At 40.0% G+C, this 20547-nt stretch overlaps 1 protein-coding gene and 1 long non-coding RNA gene across 3 annotated transcripts in view; one reads left to right on the top strand and one right to left on the bottom strand.

Annotated features, from left to right (window-relative positions):
• Positions 1-20547, top strand: part of polrmt (polymerase (RNA) mitochondrial (DNA directed)) — a 45743-nt gene that overhangs the window by 6650 nt on the left and 18546 nt on the right. The window contains exons 5-15 of the mRNA XM_023409667.2: positions 1244-1430; positions 4911-5060; positions 7106-7273; positions 7785-7955; positions 9419-9658; positions 11177-11962; positions 12156-12278; positions 14148-14270; positions 15263-15442; positions 16269-16355; positions 18268-18381. Of these exons, the coding sequence (XP_023265435.1) occupies positions 1244-1430; positions 4911-5060; positions 7106-7273; positions 7785-7955; positions 9419-9658; positions 11177-11962; positions 12156-12278; positions 14148-14270; positions 15263-15442; positions 16269-16355; positions 18268-18381 (2329 nt within the window). The remainder of the gene's footprint in view (positions 1-1243; positions 1431-4910; positions 5061-7105; positions 7274-7784; positions 7956-9418; positions 9659-11176; positions 11963-12155; positions 12279-14147; positions 14271-15262; positions 15443-16268; positions 16356-18267; positions 18382-20547) is intronic.
• LOC147818910 (uncharacterized) lies at positions 7776-15354 on the bottom strand. Of its 2 annotated transcripts, none has more exons than XR_015437478.1 (3): positions 15235-15354; positions 9542-9702; positions 7776-7866 (listed from the first exon to the last, which is right to left on the bottom strand). It is a non-coding gene; the product is annotated as an uncharacterized LOC147818910 (long non-coding RNA). The 2 variants fall into 2 exon arrangements; XR_015437477.1 differs by lacking the exon at positions 7776-7866 and adding an exon at positions 9394-9454.

Raw genomic sequence — 20547 nt, forward strand, 5'->3', positions numbered from 1 at the left:
TATAATGGCCTATGTCAAAAGTGTGACTCTTTTGTTGAGTTTTTTGTGTTTCCTGAAAAACCTGAAAAAATGACTTAGGCCATTATTTTAAGAGGGTGTCGATATATTAAACTGAGTTATGGAATAATCATGTTATTACACCTCTCATTTGTATTTCTGAGACTGGTTGCACGTTGGCATTATCTGCATTCTGCAGTCCAGTCATGGAGACTGTGCTCTCCCTAGGAGATCTCTAGAAGATTCTGTTTAAATAAACATTTCACTGATGTCGTCAGCGCCCATCTGCCTCTGGATCAAACTTGTACTTTGAGTTTGACGGATAAGCCTATCAATTCAAATACTTAAATTGATGTTCTGTAACTGTCGATCAGGGTGGGGGAGACATATGCAATGACCCCACACACTCGGGAGTTTTATTTTTTATTTTTGAAAGCTGAAGTAATCAGCGGCTCAGACAGTTATATGATTATCTTAGTCCCATTCCCACATCATCAGGCAGGTCAGAAGGTTGTGAACTTTGAGCTTGTGATCAGATGACCCCAAAGTCTGTTCCACTATAATAACTATAATCTCCCACATGAATGAAAATCTACCTCTTGTGTCATCTGATGGGTCGGTATTTTTAACATTAAACCTGAACAAGTATATAGCGATCCTAATGGAAAGGAGAGGTATTGTAAGGACTTTCTAAAGAGAATCGGTTGTGTTATGTTTTCTTAATCTTGTGGACTAATACCCTAGCCTAAGTATTAGAACATTATATTTTAATAGTTATTAGTTATTCCAGTTGTTTTAGCCAGTCATTACACACTCTACACATGTGCTGGTGAGAAGGACCTCAAGCTGGCTGCTAAACTGTGTTTTTATGATATTTTGTAGAAAAAATAATGTAAAAATGGAAGGAGTTAACTTCTTTGTGACAATGTTGATGTGTATTGCTGCACGGTTGTTTATTTCAGGGAAACAGCTGCTTTTTTATTTCTCACTGCAACAAGCTGAGTTACAATAAGTTAGGAGCAAAGCGACCTTGAATGGCTTCATATGAAACAAGCCATCTTTGTCTGTTACCAGTACACAAATATTAAAACACTTGAAAGAATAACATAGGATTGGCCTTTTCTGCTTTGCCCACTGCAGGTATCACATAGTATAATGCAGTAAGTGCCCAAGTGTTAAGACATAACATATGTCACGGTATTGCATCAAAACCTGATACACTGACTGCATGTCCCTGTTTATCCAGGTGCCTGAGCCAGATGGACGAGGATGGTCTGTCTGTGGATGATCTGTTCGCTCAGTGTGTGTTCGAACAAGATGAGAGAGACATGGTGCTGAAGGCCATACGTGTCATCCAGCCCGACTACCAGCCCTGCTTCAACCTGACCACAAGCCAGTGTTCTTCATCGCTTGTTAAGGACTTCTACACAAAGGTACCACAGGCTTAGTTTGACATGAACCATGACTGTTAAGATGGGCAAGACATAGAATACGAAACAATGACTTTATCTAAACCTTTACAAATGTTTGCTGAGGTTGTATACAGTAAATTGATATTTAAAGCACACATACCAGTGGATCGGATAGATGCATGGATGGATGGATGACTTTAATAATCCCTGGACTGAAGTTAAATAGCAGCAAGATACATTAAAATACAAATGTTAACAGATACATGAACACAGTGGCTGAGATGAATAAGCAGAAACATTAATGAATGGATAAGTGGTGATATTGACTGATGATCCATTTATAAATATGGTACAGTTAAAGGCATAAAGTGCTGAAGATTGATAATGTCAAGATACAGTCAATATTCTAACGTGCAAAGAGCAAAGTAGATGCATTAGAAGCAGATGAACTGAAAAGTCTGATAGCACCTGGCACGAATGATCTCCTGTATCACTCCATTACACACCAGGGTGGAATAAGTCTGTCGCTAAAGGTGCTCTTAAGCTTCGCTAACATGTCATGTGACCAGCTGGGATCAAATGACAGACCAGCCTACTTCATAAGTTTATTCAGTCTGCTGGCGTCCTTTGCTGTGACACCTCCTTCCCAGTACAACACAGTTTAGATGATGGTTGATTGAAGGACCTGAGCCTCCTCAGGAAGTAGATCTGGCAGTTTTGGAGCATTTAAAGATGGATGAGCTTGAATGGGCTTTAGTATGTATCATTATTACTGCTGGACTGAATAGAGAAATTTAAAGTCATTATTGTGGACTATTGTCCCAGATTATGCCTTAACATCAGGATACTTGTTTGCTGATAGACTGGTCTCTGCTGGGTCCACAGAAAATAAGATGACCTACTGTTCCATTGACGTCATCAGAGCTGATATAATGGAGTTAACTGCCATTTAAGTGTCTTGGGCTGGTCTTTGTTCTTTAAATTATCTTAAACCAATGTCAGTGGAGACCATTACTTGCTTATGTTGGGACAGCAGAGACTGCATTTTTGGTGTAATCAGTCATATACACTCTTTCCTTAAGAGGGTGTGATGTATTATAAGGCGTTTAAGGCAATTACTCATTTCATAAAGAATGGATTTTTATTATATCCGCAGTGTTAAAAATCTTGATGGAAATTAGTTAAGGGAGTTTATTTAAACACAAAGTGGGAGTTTATGTTAAAAAAGTGACACTGTATGACTATAAATACAGATAAGTTATTTTTATGGCTGAGTCTTCTGTATGTTTTGCCAGTGGAATCACCAGAAAGCTGGGAAAGCTGTCAGAAGGCTCCAGCGTGACTATGAAAGATTTGATTGTCACCCTATTCACAGCCAGACAGGCACTGGCCTATTTAAAGTGAGCCAACTTTGCTTTCTAATGGGTCCTCCGCTTTCCTTGCCTCTCCTCCTCTCACCTCTCCTCACTTTTCCCCACCTCCCTTCGCCTCCTGATTCTCACATGATTCATTAACAGCTTTTCGTACAACTGCAGTATTTTTAGGTCCAGTCCTTGCACCAAAATTACTTTGATCTTCGTCTGAGTGACATATTTTTGGTCCTCTTTATCTTAGTGTTGGCCTGTGTGTGTTGATGGTAGCAATCAGAAGGTCATATATTTTTATATAAAGAAAATTTGTGAAACCATGCCACTTTCTGACATTTAAACCAGCACAAATGTGACTGCTCCATTGCTATTGCCTCTGACTGTATTTTCAAGGCTGACTTGAACTAGTCGGTTATCTGACTATGACTGTGACTTTTTGGTAGGTTGATTTAATGACTGAAAGAGTGTCCAAATAACTGGTCCACCAGATAACAGAGTAGCTGGCTGGATGGTCTCTGGAGGATTTTCAATCAGTGTTAGGAGCAGAACCACAATCTAATTAGAATATTGTTTGTTGGTGAGAGAAGGAATTTTGATGAAGCTGTAGATCGTACGAAATGCAGTTTGATCTAGTTTCAACTTGTCGTCAGAGATTGTGGGGTGTTCTCTATTTGTATATCAGGAACATGTACTGTATGTGTGCACATTTCATTAGCATAGTCACTTTTTTTTATAGGTTGAGAAATTTGAATTCATTCAGTTGCATGAAGTATTCAAATAAAATCACACAGCTTTACTCTAACAATATTGCAACACAGTTCTTTCTATGGAGCTTTTTACTTTTCTTTGTACCTCACAAGCTGCAAGTTTGTTCTTCTCAAAATTATCACGCCAGCACATTTTTTAGCAGCAATCTTTTGATTTCATCCCGGTCTGCTGATAACGAGGTGTTAGCCTTTTTGCCCATTTATTGTTCTAAAGTTCTGATATTGTACAAGAGCTGTCTGGTGAGCAATTTATGTGCCACGCTACCTTAAGCTTTGCTCTGGCTGCTGTCCATGCTCTGTCTCTCTGAGGCCTAATTTACAATCCACTGTATCTCGCCTGCTGTCTATGAGATAATAAATGTTCGTACAGCTGTACTGCATCTGCTCATGCGTACAACCCTTCTATGATGTGCACAGATAATATCCAGAGGTCTTATTGCATTGGCAAGGTCACCATTTCTTTAAACAAGACTTGACTTTTAAAGCACATTTTATTTTTCTATTAGCAAGACATTGTCTCTCAGGTTGCTTGCTTAGTAGGTAAATTGGCCAGAGCAAATCAGTACGTTCTGGCAGGATTTTAAGTGCAGCATAACAGAAGTCTGTTAGCATTGTGCTAAGATTTTTACAAGTTTATTCACTAAGCCAGAAATGCCCTGAAATACAAGTATGTGTGTATACTTGTATTTCAGACCATTTCTGACCAATATTGACTTTTATAGACCACAATGTTTGCTGGATTTATTTTCATTCATCCTTCTCTGTGTGCAATATCTGTATGTGTGATAGGGCTTAATAATAGGATTGGTGATATGGACCAAAAATCATATCTCTGTATCTCTGTATTTTCTACAGAGTGGACCAAATGTTGCAAGTCAAAGACGCATATGAGATGTCACAAGGACTTAAAACAGACTGTGATCACAATAGAATATTAAGACAGGGTTTCCTTCCCTGTTTGAAAATATGCAGCTGCAAAACATGTAAATGAAAAATTATACAGAATAAATACCCAATATAAAATAATAACAGGCCTATCTCTGATCATTCAGAATTCAGTTGTTTTCAACTAAATAAATTAAAGTAAACTAAACTAAATTACAGGTTTTCCTCTCATGCTTAACAAAACATTCAGCTAAGCAAATACTAAGAAAGGGCTACCCTGTTTGAAAATTTACAGCTGGACAATATATCGACATGTACATTAAAAATTGTGTGGCCAGGTGCTGTGTCTCCCTCCATGTTGCAGGAGAAATTGTGTGCGAGTGAGGGCGGGGTTTGCACGGACAGTGTGAGAGAGGAGAGATGCAAACACTGGCATAGCTAACTTAACTTAACTTAACTTACTTGTATTTCATGTGTTTTAGAGGGAAGACCATCACTACCCCAAACTGGATTTCACTCAGGAGGAGCTCCGTGAGCGATTCAAACGTCAGCTCAGCGTGGAGCGGGCCTGCACTGTCACCATCGACTCTGTGGAGGGTGCCAAGCCTGTCACAGAAAACATGGCCAAAATGGTAAACAGACCCAACTGTTGCCTCTCTTTGTCTTCATGTCATCTTCAGTACAGACTTTAGATTTATGGGTCAGTGATGCTGAAACTACTAACATGTTGTGACATAGAGAAGATTTAGTTGTTGATAACAGATGTTTTAGGGTTTAATCTTAAAATCTAGACGCAGCCATTTTTTCCTGAAATATACATGTACAGCATACAGTGTTTTTAAACATCTGTTTATTATTGTCAGATTCATTTCGAAACACTGGTTTAGATAAATGATACCCTGTGTCTACAATAGTGTTGTAGCTAATGCAATGTTTTTTGTTTTCACATCTCCTAAAAATGCAGTTGCTTCCTGTTAAAAAGAAAACACAAACACATCAGTTATCTTCCTGTTTTTTGCTGTAAGTTTGACCCTTTAAACTGCAAAAGAGGCTGCAGATTCCCTGCAAAGCCCAATGTGCTGGCACACAATGTAAGATACAGACTCTAGTGGGTGTATATCATCTTGGCAGTATTCTGCTTTGTTTGGAGTAATTACAGTAATATATGATCATTTACAAAGTGCTGATTTATTTACATTTAACATGCTTTTCATACTTTTAACATCTATGGTTATACATTGTCTCATATGAGTAAAGTTTCTCTTTTTCTCTGATCTAAACTTTAAAATAATATGAATTTAGGGTCTGACAGGTTAGAGGAAGAAACATCATATTCCTGTGGTGTGCCTTCTTTCCAACTCTGGCATTTACAGTCCAGCCTGGCTCGTCTGACTCTGCAGATGGGCTTCGTGGGAAGCGAGCAGGCTGAGAGTCCCTGGTGGTCAGGAAGCATTTACAGACTGGCAGGGCAGAATAATAATGTATTGTAATGGAGGCCACCGGAGACAACGCAGAGTCACCTCACCATCCACATTCCAGACTGTGTCTCTGCTTCAGTCAGACTGAGTAAAACTCTTCAGTTGAAGAGTGCACATTAACACATACATGCACAGAATGTACATATATCACAATATATATCACAATACCTTCACAGGTACATGTATGTACCTGAACAAACCTGCTTACCTCCCAACTGGGGATGTACATTCTCCTTTTCTTTTAAAATAACCTAAAATACAAGTAATGAGAATATCAGTTGTGGCCTTAACTGCAGGCCCAAAAAACGGTTTTCTCCTTCATTCAAAACACTGAATATGTACCACAACATGAGAGCACAATTGTTAAGACAAGTCTAATTGAAAGTGAAAATTCACCGTGGCTACAAGATCTTAACGTCTCTCCCTTCATTTGCTCAGTGAAGGTTTGGATCAACTATCAAGACTTAATATATTAGATCAAATGATATAGCCTGTTCTTTTGTAATAATAAATAAAAATAACAGCCATCACAGCTGAGGTATTCTTTTCAGGAACAGGGATGGATGTCACCCAATGAAGATGGAGTGCTAGCCTGAAAATGAGCTCGTAGTAGTGAAATTTGTGAAATTTTCTCGTCTTTAGCCACATCAGTTGGTGGATCATTTAAATCAGTGACACTTTCTGTAAAGCATTGCTAAAAGACCCAGAGTAGAATTTATAATTTTGATATTAAAGGAGTAGTTGTCCAACTATTCCTTAACCTCAGTCCATGGGAATGAAAATGACAAATGGTTATTAACTGGTTAAATGTATCTATCTGAACTACAAACCCTTCTCTTAGGCCACACCTCTAAGTAAAGTAAAATAGGTTTTACATCCCGTTTCATTCTTAGATGAATAAGTATGTGGTCCAGTTGTTTGAAGTTTGTTTTCTCCCTGTCATTGAGAGGTACCGGGGCTAAACAAACCTAACCATCGAATGGAATTCACCATCATGTTGCACAATAACTTGTGTCCGGTGAGAGGTGGCCCTATCGACTGCTTCACAATTTATAATGACTTTCCACTTGGACCGTGCAGCATGTGGTGAACAAGGATTTCTGCAGGATTGGTCATTTTATTTGACACATTCTTCAAGGGTTCCCTGCTGTCAGTCACAGTCATGAGATGGATGACTTACACATGTGTTGTCCTTTCAGAGGGAGCTGCTGGCTGAGCAGCGGGCTCAGTGGCAGAAGATCCTCCTTCAGGCCCTGAGGGAGAGCAAGACGATCCTGGCGAACACCAACACCAAGGACTACAGGCTTAACCTTTATCCCTACCTCTGTCTGCTGGAAGATAGGGAGTATGTTGACATCATGATACAGGTAATACAACCCACCTAACCCAGCCTACTGCTCAATGAAATGCCAGAAATCAGGGATTTAACAAAGACTTGTCTGTGTTTGAGTCAAAGGCATTTGATTGATGACAACTTTATTTTACTACAACATGAAAAAAAGACGTGTAGTTATGTCATACGTTATCACTCCTTTGTTTTCTCGACATTGCTGTTGTATAATACGACCTGACCAGTCTGGGAAACCACAAAACACAAATCAAGTCGCTGAGAGTGACAACACCTGGAAAAGCATAAGGTTTTATCTTTGGCAGCAAAGGGGAGTGAGCTTTTGATCAGATACCTTTGCTTCCTACATGAACAGATTCACTGGGTTTGATGTGATTTCTGAAACAACCATTTTCACTTTGATTTCCCCTCTGACTGAAGGATAGCTTTCTTTTTTATTGAACTAAACCAGATCTGACGAAAGCTTCAAACAGCCTTTTCTGCTGTTTTCACCTGCTTGACCTTTTGAACTGTGTCCTGTTCTTGTCCAGAGTGTTGCTAACCTGCCTCCCAGTGGAGAGTCGCTGAAGATTTTAGCCGGAGATCTGGGCAACAGGGTCTACACCAAATACTCTGTGGGACAGAAACACCAGAATCAGACGTTGGAAAAGTTGGGCAACATTTACAACACTTTCACAGAGCTGCTGGCCAAAGATACTAAGGTAGAGAAATTACATGTTACTTATTTAATGATGCTCCAGATGTGTGTCTTCATGTGCTCTTCTCATGTGCATTATTGGCAATTAGCAATTTCTCACTCAGATAACTTGATGTTGCAATAAGGGACAAAAAAATAACATAATATGCAGCATTGTAACTATAAAAGCTAAACGTGTGGCCTGCATAGATTTTGGAGAAATCATGGCAGGCCCTGAACATCGGCAGAAAAATATAGAAATAAATGAATTAACTTGAGTTGTAAGACAAATGATTAACAACTGACAGCCGATGAAGTCTGGTGGATCTTTGCATTGATGTTCACCAGCTCATTGACATGCTGCTCATTATTTTTTAAGTGAAACAAAGGACTGTCTTTCCTCAGTGGAATTTTATAGCCAGAATCACTGACTCAGTGTTCCACTAGTGTTTTGATGGTTCTGGTACACGGGGGAAGATGCTAATGTCATCAAGACGATAATGAGCAAGAGCTCATTATACTGCAGCAGCTAGTTAGAATAGATGTTAGTTAAGGTGTTTGTTTTATGCAAGTTATTTTACAAGCCGCCTTTGTAGTTGAATTAATGCCTGTTATGGTGTTTTTAATTGTTGTTGTGACACCACATTAGTCTGATTTCTCACTTTACTCATTTACGTTTTCATGCATCCATTTGAAAACTAAACACTAGAAATGTTTGACTAAACTGTCTCTCACCTCTGGTTAGACTATTACCACATACCTAGTGTCTAATGAATTTCTTTTGTAGCTTAATGCTGTTGTACTGTGTGTGCAAGATGCTGTGTTGTTTACTTCTATAGTTTCTACTCATCCAGCTTTTGCTTTGAACTGGTTCATGCTATTGAGATTGTATTACAATGCTTTCTCCTTGACCAAAAAATGTTTATGATACCACCTACCTACCTACCTGCCTGCCTTCTTGAAGGTTCTCTCCCCTTTGGTGTCCTGTACAGCTGCAATGATTAGTTGATTATTTGAAAAATATTCTGCATCTCCTTTGATAATTGATAATTTGCCATTTTTGAAGCAAAAATGTCAAAACTTGCTGTTTTCAGCCTCTCTAATATGAAGATTTTCTGTTTTTCTCTTGTTACATTTTTGTGGGCTGAATATATTTGGGTTATATAATATATATATATATATATATTGAGTATATTTGGATTTGAAGCTGGCACCCTTGACTCAGTGAAACACTATTTTCTGTCATTTTTTTGATGACATAATTAATTGATCGATTGAGAAAATAATAGGAAGATTAATCATCTTCATTTTTCTGAAGACATGAAAGCAATTTTTTTTATTTTCAGTGACTGTTTGACAAAATGTGACTTGCAATTTCTTTGCTTTTTGCAAGATATTACTGTAATCATACTACATGTTATTTTTCATATGAGGAAAATATTCAAATCACTAAATGAATATAACCCATGTCTGTTCCTCTCCCTCTAGGAGTATGACGTCCTTCCCAGGGAGCAGTGGTGTAATCTGGAGATAGAGCAGAGTTCAGGACCAATGCTACATGGGGGAAAGACAAGCTGGCCATACATAATAACTCTGGAGCTGGGCACTTACTTGGTCGATATGATGGTCAAGAACCTCAAAATTAATAGCGACATCCTGAACCCGGCCTACGACAGGAAGCTCATCCCGATCCTCTACCACATGTACACCTTCCGTAGCACCCGACAGGTACAGTGGATGTGCAAATCTGTCCAATTGCAACTCGGTTTGTTCTGCAGGGATATCAAAGGAGCACGTGGTCAGCAACCCCAGAGTTGGTAGCAGTTCTATTAAAGCAGCCTTGCCAAAAATGCAAGGCAGATTCTTCTGACACGGAGGGATGAACACAAGTCCTTTGGGTTCTTAGGGTCCCTTGGCCTCTATGATAAAACCATTCAGATCCCGATCTTAGAGAATTTAAATACCTTTGATAACCTGGTAACAGGATTCCTGAGCATTAACCCAGACCAAAAAAGATCCTTTCAACTGAGATTTATTTGGAAAAAATGGTGAAGGATTAAACTTTGGAGGATCTCCTGTGAACTAATATTGAGTATGTAAGTATTTGAAAGGATTCAAAGTAAAAAATTAAGAAAACTGTTGATAACGAGGAGCGTCCATCAGTGTTGTATTCATTATGACTGAAAATTACACATAATTAGTCTTGAGACAAAAAAAAAGATTGATCAAGTTCACGAGTTGTAAAGTCGAAATTTTCATTCATGAGAAAAGAAGCATAGTGGATTAGAAACAAAGAAAAAATACATGAAAACCCTTGACCTTCACTTGCTGGACAGGAAGAGTGTCATTCGAAAGCCTGTTACCTTGACCACTTGAGCACCCTCCTATCCAGTGGGAAGCTCCAACGAGTGTGAATTATAAGACCCTTTCTCCCCGTGTGAATTGGCAGGGGGAACAGTTGAGTAAGATGAATAGGTTCCAGAATAATCCCTTTTTTAGTGTCCCCTTAATTGGCTCGCTGATTTAGTGCCATGGGTCCCCGCAGGAGGGTGAGGCGACTGTGTCGGGAAGAGGGACGTACTGTAGCAGAATTTTATTCTTCTGTGTTTTCATCTATCTCTCTTTGCCCCCTCTTCTTCATGTCTCTCTTTGGAGGTTAGCCCATCAGGGGAGCATTCTAATGATTTTACAACACAGCACGACCGTCTGACTCATGCAAGCAATACTGAGGTGTTTTATTTTTCTGTCAGGTTACTGTATTTTTTCCTTATGTTGGTCTTTATGTCCAGCAATACATGCTTTACATGTGTTGCGTTAATGGTAATAATAATAATTCTTTGACATCAAAGCAACATGTTGACATCCATCTGCTATCCTGCTACGAACCAGGATTTTACATAATTCATGGATTCATGGAGCTACAGCTGCCTACCTGAGTCTTTTGTGGGTGGCAGTGGTACTGGGATACAGGAATGATATCACTGGAAACTTTTCAGTGCAGAGGTTGTACATTGTTCTTCTCGTCAATTAGAATTTAAACTGCTAGGAAACAGATGTTCAAATATTTAGCATATCTACTTGTATATATTTATCAGAATTAACACTTCATCAAATTAGCTAAGCTCTGTCATGATTAACCATAAACTGGTTTTAAAATAAACTTATAAGAGCGACTGTTTCTTTTTTTTCTTGTGTCTGCTCATTTGAGGTTTCTAATTGTTTTTCTCCTGATGTTTTACCCACCAGGTCGGCTTCATTAAGCCCCACCCCATCCTCACTCAGATGCAGCAGGAAGCCATGGAGACCAAGCTGACCTTTGACTCCTACGTGATGCCGATGGTGTGCCCTCCTGTGCCCTGGACTTCTGTCAAGTTTGGAGCCTATCTGCTGACACCAACCAAGCTGATGCGCTCAGTGGATGGGGCCACCCAACATGAGGTGTTGCTGGAGAAATCACAGAACCTCCATGCAGTCCTGGACTCTCTCAACCAGCTGGGCAACTGTGCCTGGAGGATCAACAAACCCCTGTTGGATATTATTATATCCATTTTCAATGATCGGGGTAGTGAAAAGCTAGACATCCCTCCCCCCCTGTCAGAGGCCCCCAAAATACCCCACTTCAACCCCCAAGATCCCACTTACACCGCTTCTGAGAAGGCCCACATAAAAAGAGAGGTGATTAATGCCAAAAAGAAATGCAGTGAGATGCACAGCCTACGTATGGATGCTCTCTATAAACTCTCCATCGCCAACCACATGCGGGATGATATTTTCTGGTTCCCTCACAACATGGACTTCAGGGGACGTACCTACCCCTGCCCCCCATACTTAAATCACCTCGGAAGCGATGTGACTCGGGCCATCCTCGTGTTTGCAGAGGGGAAGCCCCTCGGTCCCAAGGGCCTGGACTGGCTAAAGATCCACTTAGTCAATCTGACAGGGTTAAAGAAGAGTAGCTCACTACAGGGACGGCTGGAGTATGCCAACACTCTCATGGAGGACATACTGGACTCTGCCGACAACCCTCTAAATGTCAGTCGATCTTTCGTAATCTTTGCTGGTCATTGATAGCATGCAATTCATAGTTCCACATAGCAGTTCTTGTCAGAACTTCTTAGCTGTTTGTAAAAATCTCTCATAGTAAAGCTCACTGATGCACACACACAATTATCTCTGGATGCAGATATACAAAGATGTGCCATGTGCTTGTCATTTTCCTTCTCAGGGTAAGAATTGGTGGATGAATGCAGATGAGCCTTGGCAGGCTCTTGCCTGCTGCATGGAGATTGCCAATGCTGTGAGATCTCCCAATCCAACACAGTTCATCTCTCATTTTCCTGTTCATCAGGTACCATTTAACACATGAAAGAATTATTTATGTGTTTAGAGAGATGCGTAGCAATTTGAATCACACAGTCCATCTCTGACCAATGTGTTCTTTAATAAGACATGAAGATAAGAATTTGAAGATAAACTAATTATTCTTTATTCAGGTGAAACAGAAATGAAAAATGTAAAATGATTAGAACAGATTATTCTTAGGAATTTACTCATCTGAGAATACCTTAGGCCAATTGTAGTTCTAGTTTATAGGCTCCTAAAAATATGGTGTGTCATTTAGTCATGTTTTATAGTGCTGGTTTCGAGGGCACATCAAAGTTAACAAGCCGAGACCTCCCAAGCCATGTGGGGCTATTTTATGTCATATGTCATTAACTTGTAGTGCTAATCTTACAGATCAGACCACAGCTTGAGCTATCCTGTGCTAGGATCTGGCCGTCTCTTCCACAAACTAAAGCAACAAACTAACCCTCTAGAATAGGCTTCCTTTTAGTTGACTATTTGCTATACTATGTAGCCCAGGAATTCAGGGATTTACTCATGTAAACATAATGTGATGCTTTTATAATTTTTTAGACTAATGCAACATGGTCTACACCTCGGGGCCTTGTTAATAGTCTTGCTATAATGTAGCTTTTATGTGGCACTTAAGAAAAAATATCTCCTGTTACTTCTAGCAATGCAGATTACATATAGTGATTTTTATACTAATTATACCAAACAAATTATTGAAAATTATCATGGAAAATTCTATTACAGCGCACCAGTTAAAAAAAAAAAAAAAAGAAGCAAATAATGCAAGTGGCAATAATTTCCCTGACTCTGGGCTTCTGGGCGATAGCACAATGTGAAAGCACAGAACAATTGTTAGATTTACACAGACATTAGAGTAATTAGTTAGGCGCAGAGAATTTAGCACCTCCTCCTCACGAGCTGTTTGAACTTCGACCTGCTCAAGGACTGTAGATGAAAATTTGCCTTTGGCTTAATCTGACACATTTACATCATATTGATGTTATTGAATGTGCGCTCCCCCTTTTAGATAAACGGATAAAGGAAAGAATCGAAATAGCCAAAAGTTGTCATTTTGTGTCAGGCTCTTCATTGCAGTTACAGAACTTAATTGTCACTTACGCTCACCGCATGCCTGAAAAACACCATGCAGATGCATCCATCTTTGTGTGTATTAGACTTTCATCCTGTCTTGCAATTTGATGATGGCTATGTCACTGGTACCCACATACAGCTAATCTCATTTAAACTGCTCAGTGTGGTCAGCAGCAAAAAGCAGTATACATCAGTTGGGACAATGTGCAACCCTACAGAAAAAAACAGTGACATAATAAAATTGACCACTTATTTTTAATTAATTGTGAATGACAAAAAAAAAAGAAGATGATTTGATTGACCAATTCATCAGCTAATTGCGTACTCACTCATTGCTTCTTTACCTCGTCTGATGCCAAAACCAATCTAGATGTTGCTTTGAATGATGCTCACAGATGGTTTGACTGTGTAGCAATGAGTGCAAAAGTCACTGTTGCTTTGGGCTGTAGGACATGGTGATATGTTGTTATGAACTGCGCTAAACAGCTTCAACCAGATCTTTTTTCTCATCTATTGAGCCAATGCTCATGTGTTTCATTTTACCGTTTCTCCTTTTTTTCTGTTTTCTCTTTCTTCTATTCTTTGTTATTCCTTCACTTTTACTCTCTTCTTCTCTCATCTGTTCTTTGTTTTGTTCACCTTTAACCCTTCTCCCTGTGCTGCCCTCCCATTCTGTGCTGATCTCTGTAATTCTTTTTCTGTCTCTGGTTTTTCCTCCTCCACATCACTGCTTTAATCTTTCCTCTCCTTCTCTCCACCTCTCGTACAGGACGGCTCCTGTAATGGTCTCCAGCACTACGCCGCTCTAGGCAGAGATGTTATTGGTGCCACATCAGTCAACCTCGTGCCTTGTGATGTGCCCCAGGATGTGTACAGCGGAGTAGCACAGCAGGTCAGCAGCAGTGAGCTGTTTTTAGTTTTTCATTGTTTTGTTCCTCTTCTTTGAAATGCATTTACTTGAAAGGTACACAAGATAACTGAGTTGTGGTTGAATTCAGATGTAAGGCACGTTGCAGTTGCTCAGCTATTAACATTAATATGACACCATCCCATAGTGAGTTACAGACTGGGAATATATTTTAGGTTTCTCACTTTAGGTCTTGCTTTGAAAAGTGCTTAGTTTTTCATGCCTTGCATCAGCGTGCAGTGAGAGTAGAGAGCAGCCGAAGGCTCAAAGGGCAAGTGTGCATACAATGCTATCAGCAGAAACAGCTAGCTGTGAACATGTTTCTTTTTAGGGGGAAACAATTTGAAGTTAATTGTGAGGTGACGTTGTGCGGAGTTGTCAGTGCACTGGGGCAGTGACTGAAATTGGAGTGCAGTTTGCTGCAGGACACTTATCTGTCTTGTATTTTTACCTCTGGGCATTGCAGTTACTGTTAGATGATACTGTATCAGGCTTGTGAAATAGCAAGCTACCTGGGAAAATAAATCTTGTTTACTCGCAAAGATAAGCTGTACAACAAGCAACAGTGGCAACAGTCATTTTATTGGAGATCTTGTAAGGACTAGGAGCTGAAACGATTAGTTGATCAATCTATTCCCTGATCAGCAGCAAATAATGAACAGCTGCCTCACACAAAAATAGACATTTGTTGGGATCAATTTAGCTTTTGGGAAACTGTGACTGGCATTTTCCTGACTGGGAGTCAGTGTTTTTACATTTTAATAGACAAACAATGAATTGGTTGATCAAGAAAAGAATGGGCAGGTTAATCAACAATGGAAATAAATATTAGTTACAGCCCTAGTGAAAATACTCCACCAAAATTTCCACCAAAAGACACATTTTGAACAAAAGCTGTTCATCATTTACAATTATGTTTCATACAAATTGTAAACGTGTGTGTGAGTACCTGCAACACGGCCATCTGTTTGTTCCAGGTGGAGGAGTTCCGAGCACGGGATGCAGAGAATGGCCTAAAGATCGCAAAGGTCCTGGAGGGCTTCATCAGCAGGAAGGTGGTCAAACAGACGGTGATGACTGTGGTGTACGGGGTCACACGCTATGGAGGACGCCTCCAGATAGAGAAAAGACTGAAGGAGATTGATGAGTTCCCCAAGGTACAGGGGTAGTAGAGGGTGGTGGTGGAGGCTGAGGGGATTCCCCTCACACAGTGTACTGTTTTATTTTTAGCATTGTGTCAGCATGGCATGACAAACTGGCCTCATAGCACAGGATCTCCTCTATATGGGACTCTCGTTACACTTTCCTCTCATGCTATACATAGAGTGTATTTCCACACACATTGAGCCCAGATGCACTTGGAATGAAGTACAAGGTCTTCTCTACTGGGATCTGACCTCCTCTCCATTGTCCTCTGCATCTGTATGAAGGCATTTTGATGATGCACTCAAAGGGATTTTAGTAAGTTTGACCTTGACATGAAGAGTCCCCGCTGCATTGACCAAGAACAGAAGCTTTTAAATCTCGTTTTAGTCAGGTTCATTTACATATTATCTTATTGCAGTGAAATAAAATATGGCATGGTTGAATCAGGGAGGCCATGAGTGTAATACAACAATAGGTATGATATTTGACATCCACTGCACAGCCAGTATTTAAACAGGGAACTGGGGGAAATGTAATTGTGACTGATTACAGGGGGTGGATGGGCAGGGTGAGGCAGTTCCCACTGAGGGGGAGGTCATATCTCTCTCGTATGTAATGATATGAAAAATATACCCTTTTCATTGTGTGCTGCAACTTTTATCACTTACATTTGCATTATACATTCAGTCCAATTAATAACAAAGTGAAAAAATATTAAAATATATTTTGATTATTACTTGTATTAAATTGTGTTCATTTAGAATTGCAGTGGAGCAAAAAAGTGAAGTGCATTTAAGGATATGAATACACCAGAATAATTATGTGTTGTTTTTCCAGGAGCATGTATGGGATGCATCCCATTACCTGGTGCGACTGGTGTTCAGTGGCTTAAAGGAGATGTTTACAGGGACCAGAGAGATCCAGGTGAGTTCATTTTACAACTGTATAAAGTCAGATACATGCATGCAATTATGTCACCCAACACATCATCACCAATGTACATTCAAACTTGTGTGTTGCTAATTGCATAACAGGTCTGACATTCAGTAAATTTATTATGTTAAAGTTCTCTTGTTTTCTTTAGAATATACTCACACATGCAGTTAATAATATTTCCATTCCAGTATTAAGCAAACATACAGTTGCCTATCACGAAACACAATGCACAGTTACATAGGTCTTCAAACTTTTTCTCCATGTCCACGATGATACAGTATATCTTAACACCCATTTCGGTAATGGTTTAATTTAGTTGTCTGTGATTTCTGTGTCATTTTTCCTAACAACCTCTTATGATGTTTCTCACAGAAAGGTGAAAAAAAATACATTAATTAATTAAAAACTACTGGCAAACGTAAATGAAGAAACAAAGTTTCCAATAATAAACACGTATTTACTTGGATTCACATTGATCTCATTATCCAAAGAAATTTGCCTTGAAATCAAACTCAAAGCAACCAACTACACTTTAACTAAAATTACTGAAATACCAGAACTTTATACTTTAGCTTAATTAATACCTCATTTAATTTTTCTTTTGAGGAAACCTGGGAAATTATTATTATGTAATTACAGACCCATAGAATAAAGTGTTGCTCCCATTTCTGACTACTGACCTACTACTGCATATAGGATGTTATTTTATTGTTATTAATGACTACTTTACCCCACTCTTATCCTATCAATTGCACCCATTCATCACATAGACTCCATTTATAGATGTAGAACATGCACCTGGTTGGAGACTCTACATTACCTCCACGGGCAGAGAGGAGTCTGACGAGTTAATAGAAACACCGCCCACTGCTGGCATGTGTGTCCTTTGGGGAATGTGCGGGGACGACCCAGTCTGAGATGAATAATCCCCTTCCCATCATACCTCAGTGGCGACCTAATGTTTCTGTGCGAGTGTGTGTTTGTGTGTATTCACCTCACCACGCTTCTTTTAAATAGGTCACATCCTCTTGCATTTCACAGGGGTGAGTTGAGGTATGAATGAGAGCGAGGTAGCTGATCATCCCTGACCTCCTCTCCTATATTCTCTGCACATTTCCCATTTAATCTGTCAACACTGCTATTAATTCCCTTCAAATCTCTATCCACTCTTTACTCTTCCTCTCTGTCTGCCTCTTATCAATCTATTGATTGATCAGTCAATCTCTCTGGCAACCTCTCTGGTTAATCTGTCACTCCTGTTTCTTTGCTTTCATGCTATCTTCATTTCATTGTGCCGAGGATATACAGAGGCAGGTGATGATGAATGGAGCAGCTTTGGGCCTGACTGCCACCACGAGTTGCTAGGATTTATTTATCTTTCCTACAGCTCTGTGTGTGTGTGTGTGTGTGTGTGTGTGTGTGTGTGTGTGTGTGTGTGTGTGTGTGTGTGTGTGTGTAGAGGCGTATGGCTTCCATTCTTGGAGAGAAACTGTGCCAAACAGCAGTGTTGCTCTTGCAATTTTTAGAATAAGCAACAACTCCAAGTTTGCAACAATTGTTTGCTAGTTCCTTGAAGAAGAGCATCAGACTCAAATGTATCTATTGATACCGTGGAGGAGAAGTTTTTTGTTACAATTGCTCCATATCTATAGCCTGATTTATTAAGTCCTTGAGCCAGCAGAACCTGAAGACTTCATCAGCCAGCCGTCTGATTTGAACTCACTGAGTGGAACTTGATTGCTCTGATGTCCACATAAACACACTCATTCATACTTATAAACACAACAAATAGGCAGGTATTCACACTCGTAGTGGTGAAATGCTTTGGAAATTTTCTGAGTATGGTCCTTGATCCAGTGCGTGCTTTCGCTTTACCTCCGCTGACATCCATCTGTTGCAGGATTGGCTGACAGAGAGCGCCAGGCTCATCTCCAAGTCTGGCCACACTGTGGAGTGGGTGACACCCCTGGGTTTACCCATCATTCAGCCCTACCATCGCACACGCCACCAAGTGGTAAGTTTGGTCCTAAGGCATGTGTGGGGTTCTGTACCAGTCTCTCTAAAGTGACATTGTCTGTGTGTGTAGGATGAATCGGATGGTTTCTTTTCCTGAAGCTGGAGTATTGGTGCTATTTCTGTATTTTAACTAGTACAGTTGATGTTAGAATTAATTAGCGTTATTACACCGACTCAACTCCACTCTGCTCTACTCCACTCTTCTTGCTTTTAGTACCTTTTACTTTTTCCACTGCAGATAGTACCCCCTAAATATGGCATTGTTAGTATAGCGATGATGCACTAAGTGATCATGAGGTCATCTCCAACACAACACACGCATGAACAATGGGAAATATAGAAAAGATACCAATCAGAGAAACCTCTGGACCTCATCATGCTTTCACAAGTTGCCACTAAAAGTACAGTAACTAACAGACATGTAAGAGGCTACAGTGAGTGGTGTGCAGTCACTTGGCTGCTTCAAACTGATAGGTTTCCTCAGAATGTCCCATCTTGCACAATGTTGACGCAGTAGTGATGATTTTCTCTGACCAATCAGTAACCTGCAGTGTTTTCATGTCACCTCGTACCAAAAAAGTACGAGGTGACAGGTAGCGTCTAAAACTTTTGTCCAATGGGAAACAAAAAGAGGGTTGAGTTGAGCTGGTACCATGCAGTGGAAAAAGGCTAAATGTCAGTACTGGCAGAACCTACATGTGATCCTGATGCACCACCCCCTTTCTTTGTATGGTCAACATAGTTTCCCACACTGTATGATGGACCTGTCTACATTTATCTAGCTGACCTTTCTGATGTCCTCCTCTTGCATCTTCACCTGTTTGTTCTCGTCTTCTTCTCTTTGTCTCAACTTTTACAACATTCTCAATACTCCCACCACTGACCTTTTCATAGCAGTGTGTCGACTTCTTGACTCACACAAATACAATACAATATAAACAATACTCATTAATCTTTCTCTTGACATACTGACCAATAATAGAAACCCCTGTGTGTATTAGCCCAAGCGTTGGATTGGACCCATCATTTCCATGAGGTTGTGCAGTGATTTCACTTTCACTATAATCATCATTTCACTGTGTAATTTCCACTCATTATATTTCATTGGACTTTGATGGAATTTCTGATTAAGCTGATAATAAATCAGGTCGGCTGGTTAGCTGTGGGAATGCAGCAGGCTAGTGCACACATACTGTATGAGCTGAATGAGTATTTACACACAATTACAGGAGTACTAAGAACAGCTGCTTTCCTAACAGTTGTCAGCTTATAACAAGCTATAAATCTTGTTCAATTTCAGTGTTTTTATCCAGTGAGAACAAGGTGTTGTCCTCACACAGCCAGCCCACATAGCTCAATAAGCTTTTGCTTATAGGGGGCACTGCCAACGTGCTGAGACAAAGTTATTCTGATCAGCTGTTTTTCAGCTGATAAACATGACTGGATGCAGTTGCCACTCATTGGGATGTCCAAGTCTTCAAAAACAGTTCAGGATCTCTAACTTGGAAAAAATATGACTTTTATAGCTGTAGCACTGTGATAGATCCAGATCCAGACTAATATCTAAAAGTAAAAAGTGAGCATGTGAGATATCATGTAGTCTTGGTTTGCATTTAGAGTGTCCTTTTTTTTGCCACTAACTATTTTTAGCCAAATTATTCACTTCTTATTTTCTCTTCTATGCTCTCCCCTCATTTTTCCTACCTCAGTCTTATTTATTTTTCCTTTTTTCTACTGCACAGAAAATCCAGCCCGTTAAAATAATTATTGTGTCAGTCTTCTCACACACAGGACACCCAAATTATCATGAAGCCTTAAGTACTGGATGCTTCGTGGGTAGAATGTCCCAGCGGGGCTTTCCAAGTCTAGATAGGTTTGATGTAGGAGTGCAGCACTGATGGTGAATTGTGATTGCTGTGAGTGGCCCAACTTAAATGGAGCTGAACAACATCGCTAGATTTGTTCGTCACTATGGAGATCCTGACAGTAGCACGTCTTAGAGATAACATGTCTGTGTGCCACACGTCTGCAGATAACATGTCTTTGTGTGTGTGTGTGTGTGTGTGTGTGTGTGTGTGTGTGTGTGTGTGGGTGTGTGTGTGTGGGTGTGTGTGTGTGGGTGTGTGTGGGTGTGTGTGTGTGGGTGTGTGTGTGTGTGTGTGTG

This window comes from Seriola lalandi, unplaced genomic scaffold (genome assembly GCF_002814215.2).
Source record: "Seriola lalandi dorsalis isolate HSWRI2012SDOR001 ecotype SW California unplaced genomic scaffold, Sedor1 jcf7180002054402, whole genome shotgun sequence".
Taxonomy (NCBI): domain Eukaryota; kingdom Metazoa; phylum Chordata; class Actinopteri; order Carangiformes; family Carangidae; genus Seriola; species Seriola lalandi.